At 40.9% G+C, this 23,739-nt stretch overlaps 2 protein-coding genes across 2 annotated transcripts in view; one reads left to right on the top strand and one right to left on the bottom strand.

Annotated features, from left to right (window-relative positions):
• lcor (ligand dependent nuclear receptor corepressor) overlaps nt 1–13,023 on the bottom strand; it is an 81,472-nt gene extending 68,449 nt beyond the window's left edge. The window contains exons 1-3 of the mRNA XM_018672553.2: nt 12,931–13,023; nt 5,337–5,466; nt 4,891–4,953 (exon numbers count right to left, since the gene is read on the bottom strand). Coding sequence (XP_018528069.1) covers nt 4,891–4,953; nt 5,337–5,361 — 88 coding nt within the window. The 5' untranslated portion in view covers nt 5,362–5,466; nt 12,931–13,023. The remainder of the gene's footprint in view (nt 1–4,890; nt 4,954–5,336; nt 5,467–12,930) is intronic.
• LOC108880836 (MORN repeat-containing protein 4) lies at nt 2,570–22,109 on the top strand. The gene is made up of 5 exons (XM_018672556.2): nt 2,570–2,711; nt 4,075–4,149; nt 11,107–11,221; nt 13,474–13,583; nt 15,296–22,109. The coding sequence occupies exons 2-5, from the start codon at nt 4,083–4,085 to the stop codon at nt 15,448–15,450; spliced, it is 447 nt and encodes a 148-aa protein (XP_018528072.1). The 5' UTR covers nt 2,570–2,711; nt 4,075–4,082; the 3' UTR covers nt 15,451–22,109.
• The last annotated feature ends 1,630 nt before the right edge of the window (nt 22,110–23,739 follow it).

The following is a 23,739-nucleotide window of genomic DNA, read 5'->3' on the forward strand; positions in this document are numbered from 1 at the left end:
ATGTTGTATAGGGTACAGCACATGGCGCCTGTGCTCCAAATTTGCCATGGCTTAAAGCTATGTGTGTCAAAGGGCGCGGGTGTGCCGGGGATTTAAAATGCGCATATAGACACTGCATTGTTTAAATTAACAGATGTGTTACAGTGCAGCTCTCAGCGCCACAGTAAATAAACTGTAGCCTAGATCACACAGGCGATGTTTACAAAGAAGCTTTGTTATCAAAAAGTGCTGGAGTATGATTTTATAAAAAGTTAAAGAGCCCACAGCTCCTTAACGTGACTGGAAACACAGTGAGACTGTCCGAAAAATCCCCAGTGTTTCCTGTGTGGCCACCAGGAGCAGCACATTCAACCACATTACTAATATTCATGTATTCACACTAATATTATTTAGCCAATTAAAGGATTACTACAAGTTCTCTTTAGAGGGATTAGGCGGTTAAATTAATAAACGCTCAATCCATTACATTTCCAGTCTTTTCTGAGGCCTGCATCACTAAACAATGTCCACAAGTGACACACAGGCCACGGTGGGGTCTCTTGGATTTTAGAAATACTGATGCTACAAGTCTTATTTCCCCTGCCACCACCGCCCTGCACATAAAATGTGCATTTCATTGAATTTTTCCATTTGTAAGCTTGTTATATTCTCTGCAAGATAAAGACATTTCAATTAAAATCAACAACTACTCTTAGATTTATAAAGACAACATGAGTCTAACTAAGGCAGTTATTAGGAGACACAGACCTGTAGGTGTTACCAATTGGTTTCCCAATATGAAGATCTTGATTTTAAAAAATGTATAAATAAAATTCTGGCAGAGAAACATTGAATCCCGGCGCAAAACTACTCAGTCGACAAAAATCAGCCCTGAAATGTGAAAAGTTTTTTAACTCCCCCAAGGTTTTCTAACACCACGTGATCCCAGTGTCCTCAGTGGTAGCTGCCTAGGCCCAAAGGGGGAAACCGCAGTCACAATATAGTGTTTATTTACACAGTATATATCCCTATAGATATTTAGACCAGTACTACACATCACATGGATGCAACACCTGTCCATAGATGACAGGAAAACAACAGTAAAGAACCCAAACCTTAACAATAACAATAAAAACTTAATGTAAAACACCTGACTGTGATTTGATCTCTTTTTAAAACTGTTCCCATTCAAACTTAAATTGAATCAAAAACGTGTTGTTTCTTATGGATAATGTCAATAATAATCCAACCACTGTGACTCTGCAGGAGTTTACGGTGCCTTCTACTTTGTCTGCTCATAAAAAACATATCAGTTGTTTTCTCATATCAGTCAGTCCTCCAGCTTCAGTTCTTATTTTTGACTATTTTCCAAATCAGACACTGATTACCTGCCTCCATCTTTAAATTAATGAAAGTAAGTACAAGACTTCATTGTTGTGTCTTCTTTGTGGTGTGGCAGTGCAGGGAAGTCAACAAAAAATGTAATAATCTGAACATTTTATGCACATTTTTGGTGGGTAGATTGAAGTTGGACTCGAGCTCAGCATTTGATCGGCCCTTCTCGTGTGGGCTCACCTTTTTCTGTAGGACATTTCCAATTTTCTTCCACAGGTAAGATCAAACACAACAGCAACACACCAGCCCCAGCACACACCTGTAAGACATTAGAGTGAAACCAAGACTGACACTGTGATACAAACGTCCACAATGTCCTATGTATTCATTCACACAATTATTAATCTATTTAAAGTTAGGCCAAGCTGTTTAATCTGTAAATATTACACCTATTCTATTGCCTTGCAACTGCCTGTGTCATGTGACTATTTTGGTCCAATCATGATGAGTGAGCACACCTGATTGCAGAGCCATCAGGGCACATTCAAGTCAGCAGTGTGGGAACGATTCTTGTCATATTAATGAATATTAATTCATCCATTTACAGCATCATCATTGATAAATGGACAAACATGAATGCTATCTGTCTGTGTATCTTGGCTTTCTATCAAAAATAAAAGCTACACTGGCCATAGTTTATTAATAATCAATAAAGAAGCTTTAGCAGGTTAATCCTAGTCCCAGTTTTCCCTGGAGAAAGAAGAATCAGGGCAGCAGAGTTTTGTTTCATTTGGGTCACCTTAATTTTTCCTCTTTTTTCCTCGAGCTTTTTAGTGAATTAAAGCCTTATTGGCTTTGAATCCATATCACCTCATTTAACAAACCCGCCACCTCAGTGCAGCTGTTTTAGCGCGCAGGCAGAACAATAAATCATGTTCCATAAAACTCGCCAAAACGCGGGTCTAATCACCAAATTGAAACATGAAATGACACAGTATCATTAAAGGGAACCTCGCTGCCGTTTTATAATCCTACAGAGACGATGGGCAGCACATAAAATAAAAAATAAAAAAAGGCAAGGGCAACCGCTTTAACGGAGGAGCACTCCGGCTAATTAAGTCGTTGAACCCGTTGCCCTCGACAAAGATGTCTCCCGCTGAGGGGCTGGACGGAGAAGACGAGCAGCCAATAGGAGGGCGTTTTGAGTCGAGGTGGAGGTGCGGCAGCTAATCAGATCGCGGCACCTTGGAGAGACGCTGAGGCAGCTCTGCCAGGACACTACCAGCGACGGAGAAAAGGCAAAAATAGCCGCTGAGAGGAGCAGGAATCCTCCAACTGCCGCGTTGTTTTAAGTGATGTAGAGAAAAGGGGGACTGAGTTGCTCTTTGATTAAACAGGTAAATCCTTTATTTTATTTCTCCAGGCCTGCTCACTGTGATGTGTGTGTGTGTGTGTGTGTGTGGCTGGCAGCGTCATGCCGGCAGGATGAAAGGGATTAGGGCGCCGTTACTGTGGCAACATTAGATGGAGGGATACACACGCCTCCCTCCCGTCTAATCTGACAGTGTGCCTGATGGCATTTGAGCAATTATTCAGCCGAGTAAACGGCCCTTAGATGTTTTCTGTCTTATTGTGAAGCCTAAATGTGTCTTTGATGCTCCTGTCAGCAGCGGTTTGTCTCTAATCTCATTCTGAAACAACAGAGAGGAGAGGATAGGCTACACCTCAGAGAACCACAGTCAGCTCAGAGCTCTGTTCAACAAATGAAGATGTATCTGAGGAAAACAGGAAAGCATCACACACACACACACACACACACACAGGAGATCTCTTACTACAGATAAATGAATGAAGCAGTGTTGTGCTGTCACACCAACAGTTCACAGGCCCCTGAACAGGGCATCTGCTAGCATTTTAATAGTAGCTTTGCATCCTGTATACTGTACTACACTGAACTGCCTAAAGCACATGAACAACCCTGTCTAATGCTGCATTCACATGCTTCTCAAATGGTCGTATTTCCCAAGTCAGGAAGTCATTCTGGCTTCTGTGTTTTCACGTGCTTCTAAGTCATAATGTGGAAACAACATGGACGCCGCAGTAGTAGCTGCTGGACCGCTGCCTCGATCTGATCTGTTAGTTTGTGTTACTGTGTGAGCGGTGGAAGAAGTGTTCAGATCCTTAACATAAGTAGAAGTACCACACAACAACACAAACAAACTGACCGAGCGAGGCAGCGGCACTCCACCGCTCCTGTGCTCTGTGAGGTAAAATCACTGTTTTTCTCAATGGAGTCTGGTACTGATACATAGTGATGCTTCTGGTTAAACAAAAACAATCTTCCTCTTTAATAAAAAGCTCTGTCTCTGTAGGAATCCTGTCCATACACACTGATAAGAACAATCTGCTGTTTGTGGCTGCTAGGTAGACTTCTCTTGCTCAATGCTGCACTGATTGCAAAGAGTTTTGTCCCAGTCAGCTCTAACCCTAACCCAAAAGAGCCAGGCCATTTCATCCTACAACTGAAGGAACAGTCTTCATTATGTTTGTCAAAGTGAGATAGGTGGAGGCGTGTAGTTTCTCTGGAGTCCCTGGCTGTGTAATCTGAGCTAGATTGCTCTGCAATCACTCTGCAGTGTTCAAACCCATGGTGGGTTGAAAAGAGAACACATTATTTGATGAACTCCCAGTTCTCTGCATGGGTGTCAGGATGTCACACAAGTCTTGATGATGGTTTTTGTGTCTTATTGTGCGTGCCAGCAGGACCCATGACCCTGACACGAGGATCCTTCACCTACTCAAACGGGGAGGAGTACCACGGCGAATGGAAAGAAGGCAAGACTGACCTCCTCAATCACTCATCCATCCTCCGTCGTCGACTACATTTGCATGCACAGCAGAACGGTTGTTGTAATGTGATTAAAAGAACAATGCACGTAAGGCAGAGCCCATGTAAACACCACTCTTGTGTTTGATTCATGTGATAATGCTCTTAGCAGAAGTATAGCATAATCACAGTAACATATGTGGAATACTCAGACCTTATTTGCATTAACAGACACGAGTTGGGACATGTATACAGCTCAGTGGTATTACCTGAACTGGGATGTTGCTGTGAGAAGACCTGTCACTGAGCCAGCTTCTCTTGTTTATACTTAAACCAAAAAAAGCCGGTATAATGTTGCCATGGTGTGGGATTTTAGATGGCATGCTGGTGTTGTAATGCAACAGCGGCGGCATCTGTCCTGCCATGTCAGCTCTCTGTAACGGTTTCCGCTGCTTAAACGTTCATACCATTTAAACAGAACATCGAGGCAGAATAAACTGTATAAAAGGAGCTATTGAGCGTGCGCCCGGCTCTCTGTAGAGAGCGTGGAAAGGAAGCCTGGACTGTTATTGTCATGGGGGTCAAGAGTCAAGGAGGCTAATGCTAGAAGGCATGGGTTACACTCGTCTTTCAAGTGGAAGGTGGGTTTTATAGAAGATTTCAGCACATATGCATTCATGGGGATAATTTAAATAAGTACTTCACTCAGACAATTAGAATAATTAGAATAATTAGAATAAGAAACTTACCTCTGGCTCTCTTGTGGTGTTTACATGTCAATCTTCTCTGGTATCTGGTTCTCCTCAAAATGCCTGCAGTCAACAACAGTGACTTATCAGTCCATAAATGTGAATGTCAGAGCAATTCTCTCATGTTGACAGAATAAACAATTATATTAGTGTAAACGTTTGGGGAAAAGGTGGATTGTAGAACCTACATTAGAAGAGGAAACATAGTTAAAAATTTCAATTTAATATAAGCACACTGATCTCTGTTGAAGCTTAACTGGTTGTATTGATACTAAGCTATGAAAGTCAGTAATAGAAAACTGTCATATTAAGAGTTTGAACCTCTTTTCCAGCGTGCTGGCATAAGCTTTCTCAGAGGGGATGAGCAGTTTGATACCCTGATAATTGGAGCACACCCTCTGGCTCCCTGTTTTTAAAACCTTAAACCATTGAGGGGGCATGCCTACCAACAACATCCACAGCTGTCATCATCTCAGGGCAACCCTTCACCTCTGGTGCCACCACTGAGGCTTTTTGACAAGCTCAGCGACGTCCTGCAGAGAAAGGAGCGGAGCTTCCCTCAGGACGAACTTCTGCCTGGAACACAGAGAATGTGTTGGTCAGATTCAGGAGTTCGTCACACTGTCGTTTCAAGAGCTGCGGTCAATCAACAGACAGTTATCATCGATCAACAGAAAATTAATCGACAACCATTTTGATAAACGATTAATCCTTATAGTAATCCTTCAAGCATAAACTCTAAACATTTGCTGGTTGCAGGTTCTGTTTTCCTCTGTTGTATGTCTTAGTAAACAAGACTGTCCGCCCCTAAAAAAACAAACAACCCTATAGGTCATGTGTGGATTGGATTGGATACTTTGCATGTAGTGCTAGCCCTAACCCTACAAAACTCATATTCACCAGGCAGTCCCCTGTGAGCTGTCCTCCTGAGCCTAGTTTCCACATGAGGCCCTGGTTTCCTGATCTGGGTAAGGTCACTCCCTCCCAGAGATGCCAGTCTATAGAGGCTTTAAAACTGCTCTTAGTGTAGCCCCCTCACCTGAGACCATTTTGTCGTGTGAGACCCTATCGGGAGCTATTCCCCCAGCAACACAGCTCCCAGAGTCCTGTTCCCCGATGAGGTGGCTATTCTCAGAGGGTTAAAAGGTCCAGTCTTGATTGGATTGGAGGAACAGTTAAGTCCCCAAAAAGAAATTCAGGTAACCTCAATTTAAGTTGGTAAAAATATCTCCAGGGTGTTAGGGTTCAGGAGGTCAGGACCCAAATGCAGGCGCACGCCAAGGCAGAAAGGTTTAATGATGATAGTAACAAAAAGAGCAGGAACACTGGTTAGGCAAAAACACACAGGAGTCAGGAGCATTAGAAAAACTCAGAACTCAAAAGGAAAAAAATCCAAAAGCAGAGGCACAAGGTCACTTAGTGAAACAGAACAGGTGAGGGGATGAAACACTGGAGGGTAAAACACACAAGGTCAAGAGGAAAAACCATAAGGCACACGACAGGGAATGTAATTTCAAAATAAAACAGGAAATAACACAAAGTCCAGGGAGTCTCACAGGAGCAGATGATGATAAAGAGAGCATAAAGTGTATCAACAGAGATCAGTAGTGTGCATATCCCATATTATACCTGCGTAACATACAGCACTGCCAATAAGACAATAACGGGTCTAGTTTCAAAAGCATTTCAGATGAGGTTTGTTCTAAAAGCAGAGTGGTGTTTTTCTCCGTTAAAGGATTTATTTATTGGAATATATCTACATGGATATATCTCAGGATCAAATAGAAGCTATATGATAAAAATCATGCTTAACGAAAAAGTTTCTGACAGCAGCTCTAAGTAATGAAGGGTGGGATTTCATGTCAGATTATAGCATCAGGGGAAAAGTGGGTGTACTATACGTGAGTCACAACGGGAAAAGTAGTTGACTTTTAAATGAACCTGCACTCACACAAACAGATTGTGTCTGATATGAAAAAAAAAACAGGAAAAAGGTGTCAAACTGGAGTCAGTAACTACAGGAAAATCTACACACACACACACCATCTGGTGAGCCGCTGAGACAGGATATCACACTACCTAAACCAGTATTTGCAGGTTGACAAAAAAAAACACTTGGACAACCTTTAGAGCAAGGTTCAACAAAGAACAAGAGTTTGGCACCAAAGCGGGCGTGAAGCTGCGGGGAGAAACATATGGTCTCTGCATGGTTTGCAAAAAACTGTTAAACTGGTTTGGCTGTGATGCACAGGTTTTAGGTTTTAGTTTTTTTTGTTTTTTAATGCTCAGTGACGAGAAATGAGTCCACTAATAGATCCGATGCAGCTCTGTGTTGGCTGTCAGGATTTCTTGGCAGTGTGTTGACTTTTTTTGTCACGTTTATCTTTTATAAATCCAATAAGAAAGACAGTGTATACACTACACATTCAATTCAGGGATTCAGGATGCTTTCAGAGCTCTTTAAGGGACTTCTCACCCATGGTGGAGTTCAAAAAATAGTTGATTAAGCTGAGGATCAAAACAGCTACTAAACTGACCTTGGGGTAAGACTGTTTTTCTCAATGACTGTCCCTGAAGGTCAAGAATTACCTGTTTACCTTAGATACAAAAGCTTATTCTAACACTGTGCAAACACACATCTTTAGTAAAATATCCTAAAGCTTACCAGGTTTTTTATGAGCTTTTAACACATCTCACAGCCTTCTTTGCTCAGTATTTATCTTGTCAGTTTTTATCATGAGAAACATTTGTTTGACCATATCTACACATTATTTTTCTCTATCCAACCATTTTTTTACCTGCTGTTTGCTGTTAATAACGTTTTAATGAGATATTTCTCCCCACTTTGTACAGTTTCATGTGTAAACAGAGCTAAAGTACTCATGGGAATATATATTGTAGCACTTCATTTACCCTTTCCTAAGACACAGTTATTTTTGTGTGATTTCACATTCTGTTGAAATAACACTGCTGACTTTGTTCTGTGATTAGTAATTGTGTGTGTGTGTGTGTGTGTTGGGAAGCGTTGTCATGAACACAGATTGATGCGTGTCGTGCACCGTGTCTCTGCGTCCTTGCATGCTAAGTCACTGTTTGCACACAAACATGTAGGTGCATGTCGGACAGAGGTCTGTGGTGTCACATGAATAATTCAGCGGAGCGCCAGTTGAAGACAGACCCGGGGGCTATCAGGTTACAGGAAGTAGGTTGGGTACATCCACAACAGCCAAGGCACAGGCAGGGGCCATTTACTACTGTACTTCCCCCGTGCGGTCATTTAACATCTATGCATTACCGCTATTGATTGACATAAAAGCCGGACAAATTCAGCTAAACCGTAATTAGCCGGAGACCGTGACCCAACATGAGATTGGAGAGAGGCGTTACAAAAGGAGCTGAGCGACAGATTAGAGTCTGTGTGGAAGGATCAAATCCAAGAAGACAGGGAGGAAAGTGCTGTCCCTCGCTGTAACAGCCCAGTGATAATCTGTCCCCTCAGTAAAAAGTAAACTGTTAGCTTCATGGCGGTCTGCGAAACTCTTACACTGATGCCACTTGATTTCATTATGCTGAATAACACCATTCATTCTTTGACACGGCTCTCATAATGCTTGATGGAAGACACTGCTCGTGGCGTTTGTGGCCGCACGACTCGACGGCCTCTTTGACGCTGCACAGACCGTCAGATTTCAGCAGCTAGTTCGTGAAATTTCTGCCTCAGGCTGCTGCTCGCTTGTCAGGGGTCCTGCAGGCGGAGGAGCTGGATATAAGCCCCCGTTGGCCCTCTTCTTTACCCATATACTGTATACTTAATCGAGTCCAGCTTGTGCACACGCACACACACATTCGCACATATGGATGCGGGATGTTTCAGAGGAGGAAAGACTTTGAAAATGGAATGCAGAGCTCCAGATTTAGTTTCAGCCAAATCTCTTCTCCAAATCTCCTGTGAAAACCCTGCTGAGATTAGGCAGAGAGCAGCACTTTAAGCAGCCCTGACAGATGGACTGCCTAATTTACTTTGCCATTAGCTGGGAGCAAAGGAGAACACTCACTAGCCTCACCCATGCCTCCCCTCCTGTAAATCCCAATCCGCTGTCAGGGTCCCTCTTCCCCCCTCCCCTCCAGAGCTTCTTCTCTCCTCTCCTCTACCGCCAGTTTCATGCCACTTTGGCAAGCTTTCAGTAAATCCTATTCCTCGCTTACAGCTGCTACGAGGAACCCGGGACCTCCTCAGCCCGTGTCCAACTGTGCCTCATATCCAGTTATTCTCCTAATTCCCGCTGGGCCTGCTAAATAGAAGTTGGCAAGGAGAGATACTCACTTCCTCCTCACCCCGTCTCCTTCGACTGCCATCCTACTGATCCTGGAAATTAATTGCAGAATTAGGAGGAAAATTGGGTCTCACCTCCTCGGGAACAAGTGAAGAGTCGAGAGAATGAAACAGTGTGTCTCACTTTCTGTAGGGTAGCACCAGTTATGAATCTCTTGTTAAAATAATGATGTACTTGCCTTCTTAAAGCTCAAAGTTCTTGTGCAAAATGACATTTGCATTCCCCAGAAAAACTCCACACCCTCCCATGTGGTATTTATGCTGAGATTAAACCCACAGTAAATCTGAACCTTACTGAGTATTTTACCACTAAGTACATTAAAAGCTGCAGAAAAATGTGGATGTAGCGTCTGGGATCTCACCCTCATATTTCTGAAGAGTAAACTGTAGTTTGCCACCTTCTCATCAACTGTGTCTGGGGAGAAAATCCAAGTCCAAGGCTGAGGTAAGATTAGTTGTTGTTGTAGGTGCTGCCTTGTGTTAGGAACTTTGTAACTTGGGTTTTGACAAGTGCTCTATAAATAAGGATGATTTACTTATTTTAAATTTGTCGGTACAAACAGTGAAACAAAAAGAAAACAGTGAAAGAAATCCTCCTTCTCTCTGTGTAATCTGTGCATCAATTGTTTTTTTCTTAAATTGGATGCATGTTCCAGGCAGTAATTCATTTGTATATTGAGAAATGCTTAACTCAGGGGATATGTGGGGACTTTGCGCTGAGCGCAGCACTGAGAACACGCCACTGGAGATATCAGGCACCAAGGTCAGGTATTTAGCAACTCAAATGACATTTGTGCTGGGAAGCGTATGATTCAGGTGGGCCAGAAATAGTGATTTACTTTCCCCCACGCTCCATCATCTAATATCAAGCAAACCAGCATCTATTTCCTGTCTTCCTTTGTGCAAGAACTATTTTGGAAACATGGTGAAAAGTGTACTATTTAATATCTAGTTTTTTTTCTTGTCTGGAGTTTTTATTTTTACTTCTTTTTACATCAAGCATCTTGTAGCCACTGTGTTTTTGTTTCAGGTGAAATGGTGGAAACATTTCGGCTTTAACTTCTGTTTTGGTTCCAGTTTAATCTTTTGTACGGGGAGTTTTCAGCTTCTCTCAAAAGCTGCTGCTATATTAACTAAACACATGGGATATTATTCATGGTATGAGCTGTATGAAACTCGGCCTCCAAAATGATTATGTTTTCAAGGATCGAATCAGCAACGCTTTGATGGATTTCACTGAGCACAAGAATGTTTTGGTTTCCAGTTTCGTGGTTGGCTTTGGATCAAGTGTGGGACACAAACATGTCTGTTGACTATAGAAGTGGTATTGACTGATAGAATGCAGTATTCTTATTTGTCCAATTTCATCATGTATCCTTGGGACAAACATTTGTTACAGCTTTGTCTGAAACAGAGAGAGGACGATATTTTCTCTACCACCTTCTTTAAGTTCTTAGCCGGAAAAAGAGATTCATGTATTACCAAGGTTTTTTAATTCAGTTATTTTTCACTTCCTATGAAAGGTTTCATCTAACAACCTTCTTGTATACACATGGGAGTCAGAGCGTTTTTATCAGCGCTGCAAGGATTTTGTGAGTGTCCTGATGGTTCAGACACTTTGGCAAGTTTGCCAGTGAACAGAGGTGTTGTCACGGTGACAGAAGTCTCACATCCAACTAATTATAACAAACTGCAAAACAAAACAGACCAGTGCTGTGTTTTAACTCTGGTGTTTCTGAACCTGGGTCTTTCAAACCTGACTAAAACCTATTTTATCTCACAGAGCAGGGGAGTTGCTAATCTACTGCTGCCTCAAAAATAAGGTTAAAAAACACCAGAGTTACCCTTTAAATCAAAGTATTGTATTGTGTTTACTGCTCCAGGTCTGCGTCATGGCCTGGGTCAGCTGACCTTCAGCGACGGGACGTGCTACACCGGACAGTTTGAGAACGGCCTCTTCAACGGCTGTGGGATGCTGGTTTTCCCTGATGGCTCCAGGTCTGTGTCTCACTTTCTGTTAATCTGACCTTTGACCTTTTAAAACGAAATCATTTTTTCTGATGTGATGTTAGGGTAGTTGAATACTCATTTCATTTTATTTGAAGAGTCACTCTTAGGTAAAGTTATTAATCTTCTTCTCCAAACATACTGCTTGGCCCCCTCCTAAGAATTCTTGATATTTGCATCAGTTTCCCAGATATCAGAGATGAACGCTGGTTTTTAATGACTTCTAAGTCTTTTTAACTGATCTATAATTCAGCTTTACTCTGGAACTCTCTGGGTCTGATTCCAGCAGTTTAAGCTGCTGACTCTCACTCAGTTAGAGGGAGATCGTACCTGAAAAACCACAGTTACACAGAGAAACAACAGGTGTTCAGGGAGCAGAGTCAGTGTGAGTCAAAGTGATTCTGAAGCTGCTTATTTTAAGTTAAAATAGTTGCGCTGTGTTGCTTTATGTTGCACACAGATGGTCAAATTTGGACTAAAATGCTCTGGTATTTCAGGAAAAATAACCTTTGGCCACACGTCTCTAACATTATTATCCCTGGGGAGGCATCCACTGTGCTGTATCTCTGTCTTGTACCTTGTTATCTTAGCAACAGACAAGTGCTTGGCGTTGAGTTGTTAAAATTAAAATAACAACAACAACAAAAGGTTGGAGAGTGGGTCCAGGTGAGGGCGGTGACTCATCATGAAGATTATTTGAGTGTTTTGATACTTTCACAGTATTTATATAGAATCTAAACCCAATTTATGATCACAAAAGACATGGAAATCTCACCCTCCCTTTATCGTCAGCACTGTTAGAGTGCTTTCATGGCCTGAACATGTCGAATGTCAGACAGCAGTTCTTTCTTGCCGTAATATTAGCTGCATATTATTCCAGAGCAGGTGGAAACACCTGCTGCTGCTTTTAAGACATACAGAAAACATTGAAACCCAATCGATCCAGATTCAGTTTTTTCTTCTGCTCTTCTTTGTTAAGTGAAGGTGAAGGGTTTGAGTACAGTACAGCTGAGGATGAGGAACCAAAGTGTAGCCTGTCCGAGGCCATCTGTTGTGTTATTCCTTGGAAAAACCAGCTGATTGATTCCTCAAGGGCTATGAAGACAGCATCAGACAGTTACTGGCTGAAGGCTTGGAAGGTTCTGAAAAGGTTTTAGCTTTCTCCTTCACTGAACATGGAAACACACAAAACCAAAGTTCCCTGCTATCTGAGTATAAAAATCAAATGCAGGTGAATAACTCTAATGAAGCACTTTTAAATCAATTTGGTTCTCAGTTATTAATTATTTAGCATCATTAATTTACTACTTATTTTCCTGCAGATGTCACACTGAAGTGATATCACAAAATGTGCATGCTGTGTGTGTTAAAAAAGCTGAGGCTCTGCAACTTGATTCACACTTGTCTATCTCAGCTGTGTGTAAAATTCTGTGAAACTTCTGTGAAGGTATTTTTGAACGTGGGCCTTATTTTCAGAGGTTCAGATTTTTATTATCAGTGTCTGCCAACATCATGGATATGATTATTACAGAGATGGACTTTGTTATTAACAATAAAATCTTAACTGTTTTTGTTAATGGAGTCTGGTAGCGATGTATAGAGATGTTTCTGGTTAAACAAAACTGATCTTACTTTCTTACAGTATCACAGGAGAGTTTGTTGCACTGCATGTCATGTCGTCTGAGTGATTTTATCCTTACCGTATCATATCTGGAGTTAGTTGTTTCGTGATTTCCACTCCCACTTCCTTCTCCCCTGCTCTGCCTCCTCTCTTCTGTTTCTGTCAACTCCTGTTTACTGTTTTTCAAAGAGCAGAGAAATCATTCTTAAAAAGTAGCTTCTATCATCAATAGGTGATTGCAATGATCAGATAATTTAGATTCACAAAAACAAACCTGAAAACATTTAGTGTTTTATTTGTCTCGGACAGTGAGAGTGTTTGAGTAATGCTTTGATATTAGTGGGTTAAAGTCACAAACTGTCGATGTTATTTGTGATTTTCATGCCTCAAATTCCAAACATTCAAGGACAATGTTGCTACAGTGTCGCAATCAAACCTCAGTTATTGTTCATTGTGTAACTATAAAAGCATTCCTCATACTTTTAAAGGATGTTCCTCCTCACTCACTTTCCCTTTTACTCACAATTCTTAAATTACTTCAGATGAGGATGCTCTATTGTACCATGTTTTGTAGGAATGTCACTTTTTTCTACTGTTTGTTTGTTTGTTTGTTTGTGTTTAGGTATGAAGGTGAATTTGTGCAGGGGAAGTTTCAAGGCACCGGTGTCTTCACTCGCTTCGATGGGATGAGGTTTGAAGGCGAGTTCAAAAGCGGATGTGTGGACGGCTACGGTAAGACTTCACTACTCATCTAATTTCCCCCAGAGAGGCACAAATAAAGCGTAACGTTATTTTCGAGACAGTCTTCGCTGTTGTAACAGTAACTTTTGAATACAGCGATGCAGGTGGCTTCACTGGTCATCGCTGGTCTTGGATTCTGTTATTTTAAAAAAATCATTCATGGTTATCTTCTCATTAAAAGTAAAAACGTTATACTTCGTAAGGTTTGTGACACGTGGTTGAAGCATCAGAAAAGAACATTTCCTGAGGTTTATTTTCACATCTCAGTTTGGTTACCTTTGACTCCAGTTACTTAACTGCTTTTTTCACTTTTATGCTTTTTCTAATTGTATTAAACTCTGTGTCACTTCACATAATTACAGCAATATTTTATATCTTTAAACTCCAGTCTCACATTGTTAGTGTTTTAGTGCTCTGTGCTCTTTGTTCTGATACCAAGCATTTTAAATACTTTTAAATTATATTAAACAGTGAAATGTGTTAATTGTCTGGTCTGAAGCCCCCCTGAGGCTCGGCTCCGAGTCTCTGGAGGTAATCAACACGTTTTTATTTGAAAACTGCTGGGTGGCGAGGGTGGAACAATGTGTCACCGTGACAACTGGCTAATTTTTGTACTTGTAAAAATAGAGATGGAACATAAGGATTACTTCAGTTTCCTCAGATATAACCACCTGAAATCAGAGCTGAGCCAAGTGGTGTTTTAAAAGGAAGGGCTTCATTCTTTAAAGTTTTTTCCCAAGTTAAACATTAACCTAAGTTCAGCTAACAGTTAACCCTCAGCCATTATATGACGGAAACAAGAGCTCAAACAGATGACAGGAGATAAAGGTGATGAAGCACAAACGTGAGGATTATGTCGCTGGCCTAGATTTTGTCTGATTTCTCAAAGGGTTCTCTCAGAGAGTTTACACAGCAACAAGTGTTTGCAGTTACAAGCAGACAAAGCAAGCACCAAGAAGAATGTACACATTGAACCTGAAATATCAAGAAGTTATTCACTCCTGCACAACTGAAAGAACGTTTCCAACGTTGCTTGGTAAAGTGTCAGATAGTTTATTTTCTGTACACAAGCTCAAATCTTCTATCTTCTTAAGTTGTCTCTACAAGCTATTATTAATTTTTGAGAGTGAAACCTGAAGAAAACGACATGTAAAACACAACTCTCTAATTCCACACAGACAAAAATAAACAGTGTGTACAGAGATTTGAGCTCATTATTCTGAGTCACGATCACAGTTTTGTTGGGTTACTGATATTTATAAATCTGGCTTCCTGATGATTTGCTCAAGTTTATGTTCTGTGTGCAGCTGAAACATCAAATCAGATTTGTAGAAAACCACAAGGATTCCCACATCTGCCGTCTTTCGTTTGTTTTCCTTTGCATCCATCCTCTGAAACATCGCTATGTAGCCAACATTAGAATGAACAGCTGTTTACATCAAGGAAAGCCCAGCATCAAACTTCATTCCTTTACTCATAAAGATGGCGTGAACACAATGGTGGCTGAAGCTCTTAGCAAGTGACCGTGACCAGCTCCCTGCAAGAAACCACATTTGGCAGCAGAGAAAACGTACTGATGGCCCCTTTAATCTTTTTCATTAAGAGCATGGCTTTTAGCTCGGGTACTTTACACCTCTAAAAGTGGAGCATGGAACTCCTGTTTGGTTCGATGAAATACATCATTAGCAGTCTGTCTGGTGCAGGAGTGCTGACGTTTGCGGACGGAGGCCCCAGCGGCGGAGGCGGCAGCCATGAGGGCCTGTTTGAGACCAACCAGCTGATGAGGAGAGAGAACAGCCAGGGAGCCGTACAGAGGGCGCAGGCAGCAGCCGCCAAGGCCCGAGCTCTGGCCATGTGACCTGGACTACATCACCCACAGTGCCCCACTACCAGGATCATCCTCCCCCCGTCATCCTCCTACTGGTTTGAACAGCTGATTATGTTATTTATGTTCTTTTGTATCTATTTGTCTTCACATTATTTCTCATACATGTAACCTGCACTATTCTCTAGAGTGGAAATCAATGGCTCCAGGTCTTTTTTTACATCCAGTTAGAAAGCCACTGATTCAGGATCAGCTGAGCCAAATACAGATTTACTGTTCAGTCAACACACTGGTGCTAAGTCTGCTTCAGGGTCAGCTAATCTGACGAAGTACAACTCTGGATTCAAAAGTGCATATGGACGTTTTCCAGTAAACACTGATTTGGTGATTTTCATGTCTAAACATCTGAGTTGAAACTGAGCTCAATTTGGTTAAAATGTAGAAAGTTTTTTAGAAGTCCAGGTAGAGTTAGGAGTTCAAGAGTATTTTCTAAAATCTGAATCCTCTTATCGACTCTGCTTATCATATCTGAGTCCTTTCAAATCCCTGATTGAACGCCTTACCGATTCAAGTTTTCAACAATTGCAAGCAATACAAGTTATAAATAGCTAAAACTCAAAGAATCAATTTATATCTGTCACTCTTTCGCCAGTGAGAAGGAAGAAAAAATTAGTGACAGCCTAATTAATGTTTACAACTTGGGAGTTACAACCTTAAAATTAGCTTAGCAGCCACAGATAGAAAAGTGTTGATTAAATGTGCCTGACATGCTGAAATAACAGCTGTAGTTTAGCTACTTTGCATGCATTGTTATTAACATGCTACTTCCTGAAACTTGTGGAGGTCTCAGTTCAAAACGATGACATTAACAAGCAACAAGGTCTGTGAGATCTTTTCAGTCTGTTGTTGTTGGGCTATAAAAATAAGGATGTTAAAGAGTGGGAATAATCGACAGAGTACAGACACTCACTCGCAGAAAGCTCATTAATATTTACTATATCAGTGCATTTGGCTGCAATTGATATCATCTGCTGCGCGTGATGTTTGTCATTTTAAGCTGTGAAAGCAGTCGATTGGTGCTGGAAAAATAAATGAGACGCCAGCTAATGTTGCCTGAAAGATTTTTATGTTACTCTGTGTTAACAGAAAAGAGCAATGAGAGAGAAAAGATTTGAGAAGAGATTTTTCCACAGTGTAACAACTCTGGGTGTTCTGCTGAGCAGGAACTGGATCCAACGTTTGGTGCCCAATCCTAGATATTGTCTACATACATTATAATTGTTACAACTGCATTTAAATTAATATATTTAAGATGTAATTACCTGACTGACAGTGAAATATAGTCTTTTAAATACTGAGAAAACAAGTTGGATTTTACAGGTCTGTAATTTCCTGGGCAGTTCCATTTGGTACCAATTATAAGGAACATAGAGGCGTGTTGAATTGGTACACCTTCAATTAATTTGTTTCAGATAGGAGTGTCACTGGTATTGATGAGAACCATCATCTGCCACTATCCATTATGTGTCATGGTTACAGACTCTCTCCACCTCCCTACACTAACTTAATGCTTTACTCAGTGCAGCACAGGTCAGCTTATCTATGTGCAAGTGCACAATTCAACATAAAGAATATAATGCCAATAATTATTGAGTGATGAAGAAATAATAATGAGCAGTTCTTCCAAGAAAAATCCTCTGGAAATCAGCTTCTGCTCATACAGCTACAAGAGCTGAATTTTCTCTCTACGTTTCTTATTAATAAAATAAAACTTATTAGGAGATTATGAGGAAACAAACTTACTTTTCAATCAAATTCTGTCCAGTTTCAACTTCGACATGTTTTGACTTTTAAATCACCACATCAGTATTAACTGGGTTTCCTGCCTTCCTGTTAAAAAAATCTCATTTGCTCTGACATCTGACCTCTCATTGGTGCTCTGGTATCAGAATAGAAGTTGTTTACTGAAAGTTAGAGAGATGTCAGAAAGGTGAAGAAAAGGTGAGCAGTTTTTTTTTCCCTTTCACTCAGTGCCATTATAACTCAGTCTGATCACAGATCAGCAGGAACATCCTCCTCAGTGCCAACCACGCAGTGCCAACGGGCTGCGGCTGATCCCGAATCAGTGGCTCAACATCAGAGAGGAAGAGGGGATGAACAGCAGAGGTAGAGGGAGGGGGGTGTAACGAGTGCAATTTGATAAAAACGTGCAATTTCCTGCCTGAAAGCAAGATTCCCCTCCCAGGATGAGGAGCTGCCTGCAAACGAAGGTTTGTGGGTCAGAGAGGCTCATCTAATAAAACAGAGCCCGGGTGTCAAATGACTCTCTGAACTCCAACGGTTTCATTCCAGGGTTACATGCAAAGGGCCTTTTTTGTCTTATAAGCAAAACTTCTTCTTTTTTTTTTTAATCAGGAATCCATAACGTGCTTTACTTTAATGGACTAATTCACCAAAACAAGACCTAATGATTATTTAGAGTGTTTTTTTCTGTGTTTTTGAAATGAAACTCTTCCTTCAGCCAGTGCAGTGTTTGGCAGAATCGCTCTCTGCTGTTTTATGCAGCTTGTGTTTTTTCTTTTCTTTCTACTTATCACATCCTTGATTAATGATGTCACTTTCCAATGTTTAGTGTTTGTGTGTAAATCACCAAAAATCCCTTCTCAAAAGAAGAAAACAACAAAAAACAGGTGTAAGCATCACTGTTGTGAAGTTAACAAAGCTTGTGATAAGCTCTAACTAACACATATTTCACACGTGTGTCGTGCCTGCTGGGAATCAGCGTCTGTCTGTGTAATGAGACTGGTGTGTAGATGTGCCATACGTGTGTGCGTATGTACATAGTCGTGTTGTGGGTGGCGGGTTGGTGGGTGGGGGGCTGGGGTATTAAATGGGAAATGGAGTTAATTGTCGGTTATGTGATTATCTCGGAGTACGATTAATTTAGGATGTGGTTCAGGGGGCTGATGTCTTCTCCACTGAACAATTTGACAGTGACACCTAAAACAGCCGGACTGATGGAGGCATCTCACACCTTTTAATTGGCTCTGGGATCTGAACAGAGACACTGTTAAATGGAGCTGACTGTTGCCTTTAGCTGGGGGGGACTTCAGTGATCTGTCAGTCTTGGATACTGTGTTATTACCAGACAAAAACATTGTGACTACAGTTTGTTTTTATTGATATGTTTGAGTTTGTAACATTATTTCACTGAATGATCCCGTGTTCCTCCACAGTCTGAGAAAACGTCGCGGATCACTAAACCCTTTAAAACGCACCTTAAAATCTCAACTTGAAAAGTTGCCGTTTGATATTAACATGTACGGTTTTCACCTTAATGTGACTGATTTCTTGTTTCACTGTGAAGCGTCTCCATGATGGAGAAGGGTGCAGTCGAAATCCACCCTAAGACAGAATTCACAAAAAATTTGATTTGCTAAACTCGTCCAAATGAATCATCAGCCTTAAGGAACAGTTCAACATTTGGGAAATAACATATATTTGCTTTCTTGCTGTTACATGAGAGGATCAATACCTGTCTTCCTGATTTTTACAAAAACATATTTACCAAAACATAAAACTACCCCTTTAAGGGAGCACACTGGTATTTCAGAAATATGCTTCTGTATTGTCTTAAGAAGGAGACAGATATTCATTTCATCTTGTTGGAAGGCCTAGAGTCTAGATAAAACACCTCTAAAATGCCAGACTGTTCCTTTAAGTTGTAATCATGTATATATTTTTATAGATTATTATTATGGATTATTGGATCACCCAACAGAAATAACAATAACAGTGCAGGAAGATGAAGTTCAGATAGTGTGTTTTTTTTAAGTGAATTCTGTTTTAGAGGTGATTTCAAACACTCTGAGGAGACTTGTTGCCTTTTAAATGGGTTATTTTAACAGAACTTGTCCATTTTGAAGCTGTCTAGATTTTTTTATTTTCGCCCCTGAGGCTCAATGACTGTTTCTTTTACACCAGGACTCTGCTGATCTCGTTGGTTTTCTGTTGAATGTAGATTTTCATTTTTCTTTCTCAGTATTTCAGCTGAATTAAGAGAAAGTCTATACTTGTGTCACTTATTTCACACACACACACACACACACACACACACGTGAGGGTGAGGACTGGAGTTGTAATCAGCATCATTATTGTGATTAGTTTCACAGTATTCACTCACACTCTTTCACACAAACACACACTAGAGTCGGTGCCGGCCTGGTGTACGAACAAAACCAAACCCATTACCATAATCATAATCTGTAATGAGAAAAGAGGCAAAGAGCGTACCACGGCTCTGTAACTGTTGGTCAACAAGTGAGCGACTCAAGACTGAAAAAAAAGAAGAACAGTCACAGAGGGAGTTAACGAGTGCCTGAACAAAAACCTTCTTCTACTGTGCTTTGAATACTTTGAATACTGCCTGACTGTTTTACTAACTTCTTTCTCAAGTGTCACTGGTTTTTTTTTTTCAAAGAGTCTGTTTGTCTTTTCTCTGCTTAATGAAGAAAGAGGAAGAAGCAGCGTGGGGGTGGAGGACAGTGTTTGACCAGAATATATATGACACTCTGGTGAGATTAAAGCCGTGATGACTAACGACACGACCGACTCGCTGCCTTCACTCACGGTGGAGCTCCACGTCTGCTTTGGGCTCAGTTATTGACACAAGAGCTCATTTAAAGTATGTGGGAAACTGGACAGGAAAGTAACTAACTGTAACCTTTAAAATGACTCAGTACCAGAAATATTTTGATTTTCAGCAACAGGAAAAGAAACACTTTGATTTAACCAGGTAAAGGTCCCACACTATCTAGTTTTATTTCACTGTAAGAATAATGTTTTCAAAATAAGGAGCTTTTTACATGTAACACACATATTTTTCCACCTGTGAAAACAGCTGTATAATGTCGTCTGTGACTCTGGATGAGTTTAGTTGAATCTGAGATAATGATTTATTTTTTTAATAGCAGGACTTCATCACAAACTGTGTTTATGGGGTTTAAAGGAAGCTGGCATTTACAAGGCAGTGAGAGTCAAATGAAAGATGCTATTGAGTTGCATCATGGGAATTGTAGGATCCAATGATTCTACAACTCTGCCTCTGCTTCAGTTTAAAGAAAAAAATCTCCTGCACAGTCCCAAATCATGAAAATGTGCAAAACTAAATGACTGGAGTTCAGTTTAAAGGGAGTATTTGTTAACCCATGAAAAGACTGATTTTAAATGAGGTAAACTTGCTGCATGGAGGCTTTTAGCTGCTGACTGGATGAGACTCACTGATGATGCTTTTACTGAGGTTAATGAGAAAGTGGCTGGAAAAACGATTGAAGTTTTGAAAATCAAGAAACAACAACGTCTGCCTCTTGAGTGAAACTGATTCTAAGCTGAGAGTGAACTTCCTCCCTGACCTTGGAAATTGTAGTTTTACAAAACATCCTTGAAGAAGCCCTGTGGAGTTTTCTTGTAAACAAACAAAAGTACTGTGTTTATCCTTGAGGTTCTGAGTGTTGAGTGTTTTTTCTTCCACACAAAACATTTTCATGGTGATTTTAAATTGTGGATTATTCCCATCCGTGTTTACTAGTAAGTGTCTGCAGCAGTAGGTGTTACTGATGTTACATTTTCAGGTATGAGAGTCCATGATTATCAAATAAAAACCTAGGATTTGTAAAATGCTAGTTATCAATACTTGGTTAAATGCTACAATTAGAAATAACAGCAGCAGAGAAGAGGAGTCTCATCATGTGACCACCGGAGGATACCAACAAGATAATGGCGTTGGATTTGGTGTCAAAGCAAAAGCGTCTTTTTGGCAATATTTCAGATTTAGATCCAACGCCAAGATGGAGTCTGAGAACATTAACGAGGCATTCTGACAGCATCTGAACGTAACACTTCTAATCAGATACCGAACTTCCTCACTGGTGCATTAGCGCCACCGGTTAAAACGACAGAGCAGCATCAAAAAAATGGCAAAATTGTGCCGTCCAGATTCTTCTGCACGTGCACACTACAAACAAAGAGCTCAGCTCATTAAAACAGCTGCTCATTAGGGCTACTGGTGGTCAAAAACTCCACAGGGCATCTTCAGCTAAAGGTCCACGTTTTCTGGAGCTTTCAACTGCATCTCATCATTCATTGGCACATAGAGTCTGATCAGCTGTTACGATGAAGTCCACATTATGCATCATTTACCCATAATTAAAGACAATCAAAGCTCAATGGCCTTTAGGTAGAAAACATGTTAGACTCTTACCAAAAATAAACATAAGCAGAAAGTATGCAAAGATGTTTGGTTCTGTTCAGTCACGAGCTTCACAGTCACCTTCGCCCACAGCTGAACGTGCAGACGTAGAATCTAGATAATGTGGGACCTTTTCAGTAAATCCTCGGACACATGTCTGTTTCACACGGGGCTTCGTCCCTGTCTCGGCACCTTTAAACACTAAAAAACACACATCTGAACACTGAAACCTGAGGCCTGCTGTTGTCACAAAGCCATAATGTCACTTTTGCCGTTTCTTATAAATTTGTTGCAAGATGATGATGTCATGAAAAAAATGTAAAAAAAAATTAATAATAATAATAAGCAGCATTTGGTATTTTAAATGGAAACTAATCCACAGAGGAAAAATAAAGAAAATGCATGAAAATGAACCAGATTAGAAGCCTTTTGTTGTCTCTTTTGTGCTTTTAATGAGCAGAGGTGTGAGAGGCCGGTGGGAGACATGAAACACTAAAACATCAGAACAATGAAAGGCACACACAACCACAAGTCAACACATACACACACACACAGAGACACACTCAGACATATGGAGGGATTTTGAACTCTGATCACACATCTCGGCAGGTGTAGCGATTATTTGTGGAGCTTGGCTGTCAGAAAGCCCCCCCCCACCCCACCCCCGCTCCCCTCCCCCCACCCACTCTCTGCTCTGCTGTCACTAAAATAGCTTTAAGGTGTGTTTAGGTTGGACTTTAACCCCTTCGCCTATTTCGTCTCCTTGGAAACCGTCCAGAGTTCCCTTAATTTGTATCATCTCAATCCCAAGTGCTGCAGCAGTTTTGCCTGTTTGCCCCTAATCATAGAGCCTGTTGCCATGGCAAAGTATTTAAATATGCTCTGCAGATCATCTTCACCTAACACACCAGAAGTGGCAGCTATATGAGTGTGTGTTTGCATGTATTCTTTTGTTCCTTCACTAAAAATGCATCCCTCCATCCCCTCACCTCATGGTTCGTATTTTTTTTAAATTTCATTTTCCAAGGATATGATTTCTCATCGCTCCACTACTGCTTTTCTTTCCGTCTAATTCCTCGGGGAGGGATAGCCTATTTTCTATTTCATGCGTTCCTTAAAGAGAGAAGGCTTTGTCTGTTATCTTATCAGTGAAGCTTCACGGCTCCCAAAAGCTTTGGCCATGTTTAGAGAGGAAGTGCACACGGCATACTGATAAGAGAGGCCTGGCACTGCAGGGACGCACAGTGTCACTGCACACGCAACTGCAAGAAAATAAAAACTGGCAGTATGAAGAGAAAAAAAAGAAATAGAGAACACACACCCAGCATGGATTTTGCCTGATTTTAATTGCTCTGGGTTCCCTCTGCTCACAAACAGCACATTTGGGAGTTTGTGTATGTGTGTGTTTGAGTGTAAACATGCACGCAAGAGTGCGTTGGGGGAGGTATATAATAGGTGTATTCATCTGCTAAATAAAAATTTCAGGAGCTCTTACTCTTCCACTCTGAGCTGCTGCAGCTCGAGGATGTCAAGCGTTAGACGGATACATCCGAGCAAAACTGGCTTCTTCTTATTAAAAATCATATATCTTCTATGAGCGTCTAAGCCTAACAAAATCACTAGTCTGCTTTCAGTGGAGAGTTCCAGTGTCCAGTGATGGTTTAAATCCAGTTTTACAGCCTGAGAGGAAGCACACTTTAATCATATTTTGGGTTTCAAAGGTTTATATTGAAGATACAGAATATTGGTCAATACTATGGATTCAGAAATTGAAAAACCATCACTGAAGGGTCCGTTGACTTGTTGGTTAAAGGGTATTTAAAGGGGCTGAATGTGGGCGGAGGTGTAAATCATTAATAGGGACAAGAGTCTTTGTAATCCATGCAGTATTGAGCAAGAATGGCATATCCAACTAAAAACCAGTGACATCTTTGTTCATCACTACCAGACTCCATTGACAAAAACAGGAATTTTACCTTGAAGAACACAGGAGCTGCTGGAACACCACTGCCTTGATCGATTAGTTTGTTTGTGTCATTGAGTGGTATTTTTATTTGTGGAAAGGAAGAATACGA

This window comes from Lates calcarifer, linkage group LG5 (assembly GCF_001640805.2).
Source record: "Lates calcarifer isolate ASB-BC8 linkage group LG5, TLL_Latcal_v3, whole genome shotgun sequence".
Classification (NCBI taxonomy): Eukaryota; Metazoa; Chordata; class Actinopteri; family Centropomidae; genus Lates; species Lates calcarifer.

Excerpts from the sequence above, each read along its gene's own strand:
- LOC108880836 (XM_018672556.2), top strand. The coding sequence starts at position 4,083 with ATGACCCTGACACGAGGATCCTTCACCTACTCAAACGGGGAGGAGTAC. Across the intron at positions 11,222-13,473 it reads GTTTTCCCTGATGGCTCCAG|GTATGAAGGTGAATTTGTGC; the intron begins GTCTGTGTCTCA and ends GTTTGTGTTTAG. Across the intron at positions 13,584-15,295 it reads CGGATGTGTGGACGGCTACG|GAGTGCTGACGTTTGCGGAC; the intron begins GTAAGACTTCAC and ends TGTCTGGTGCAG.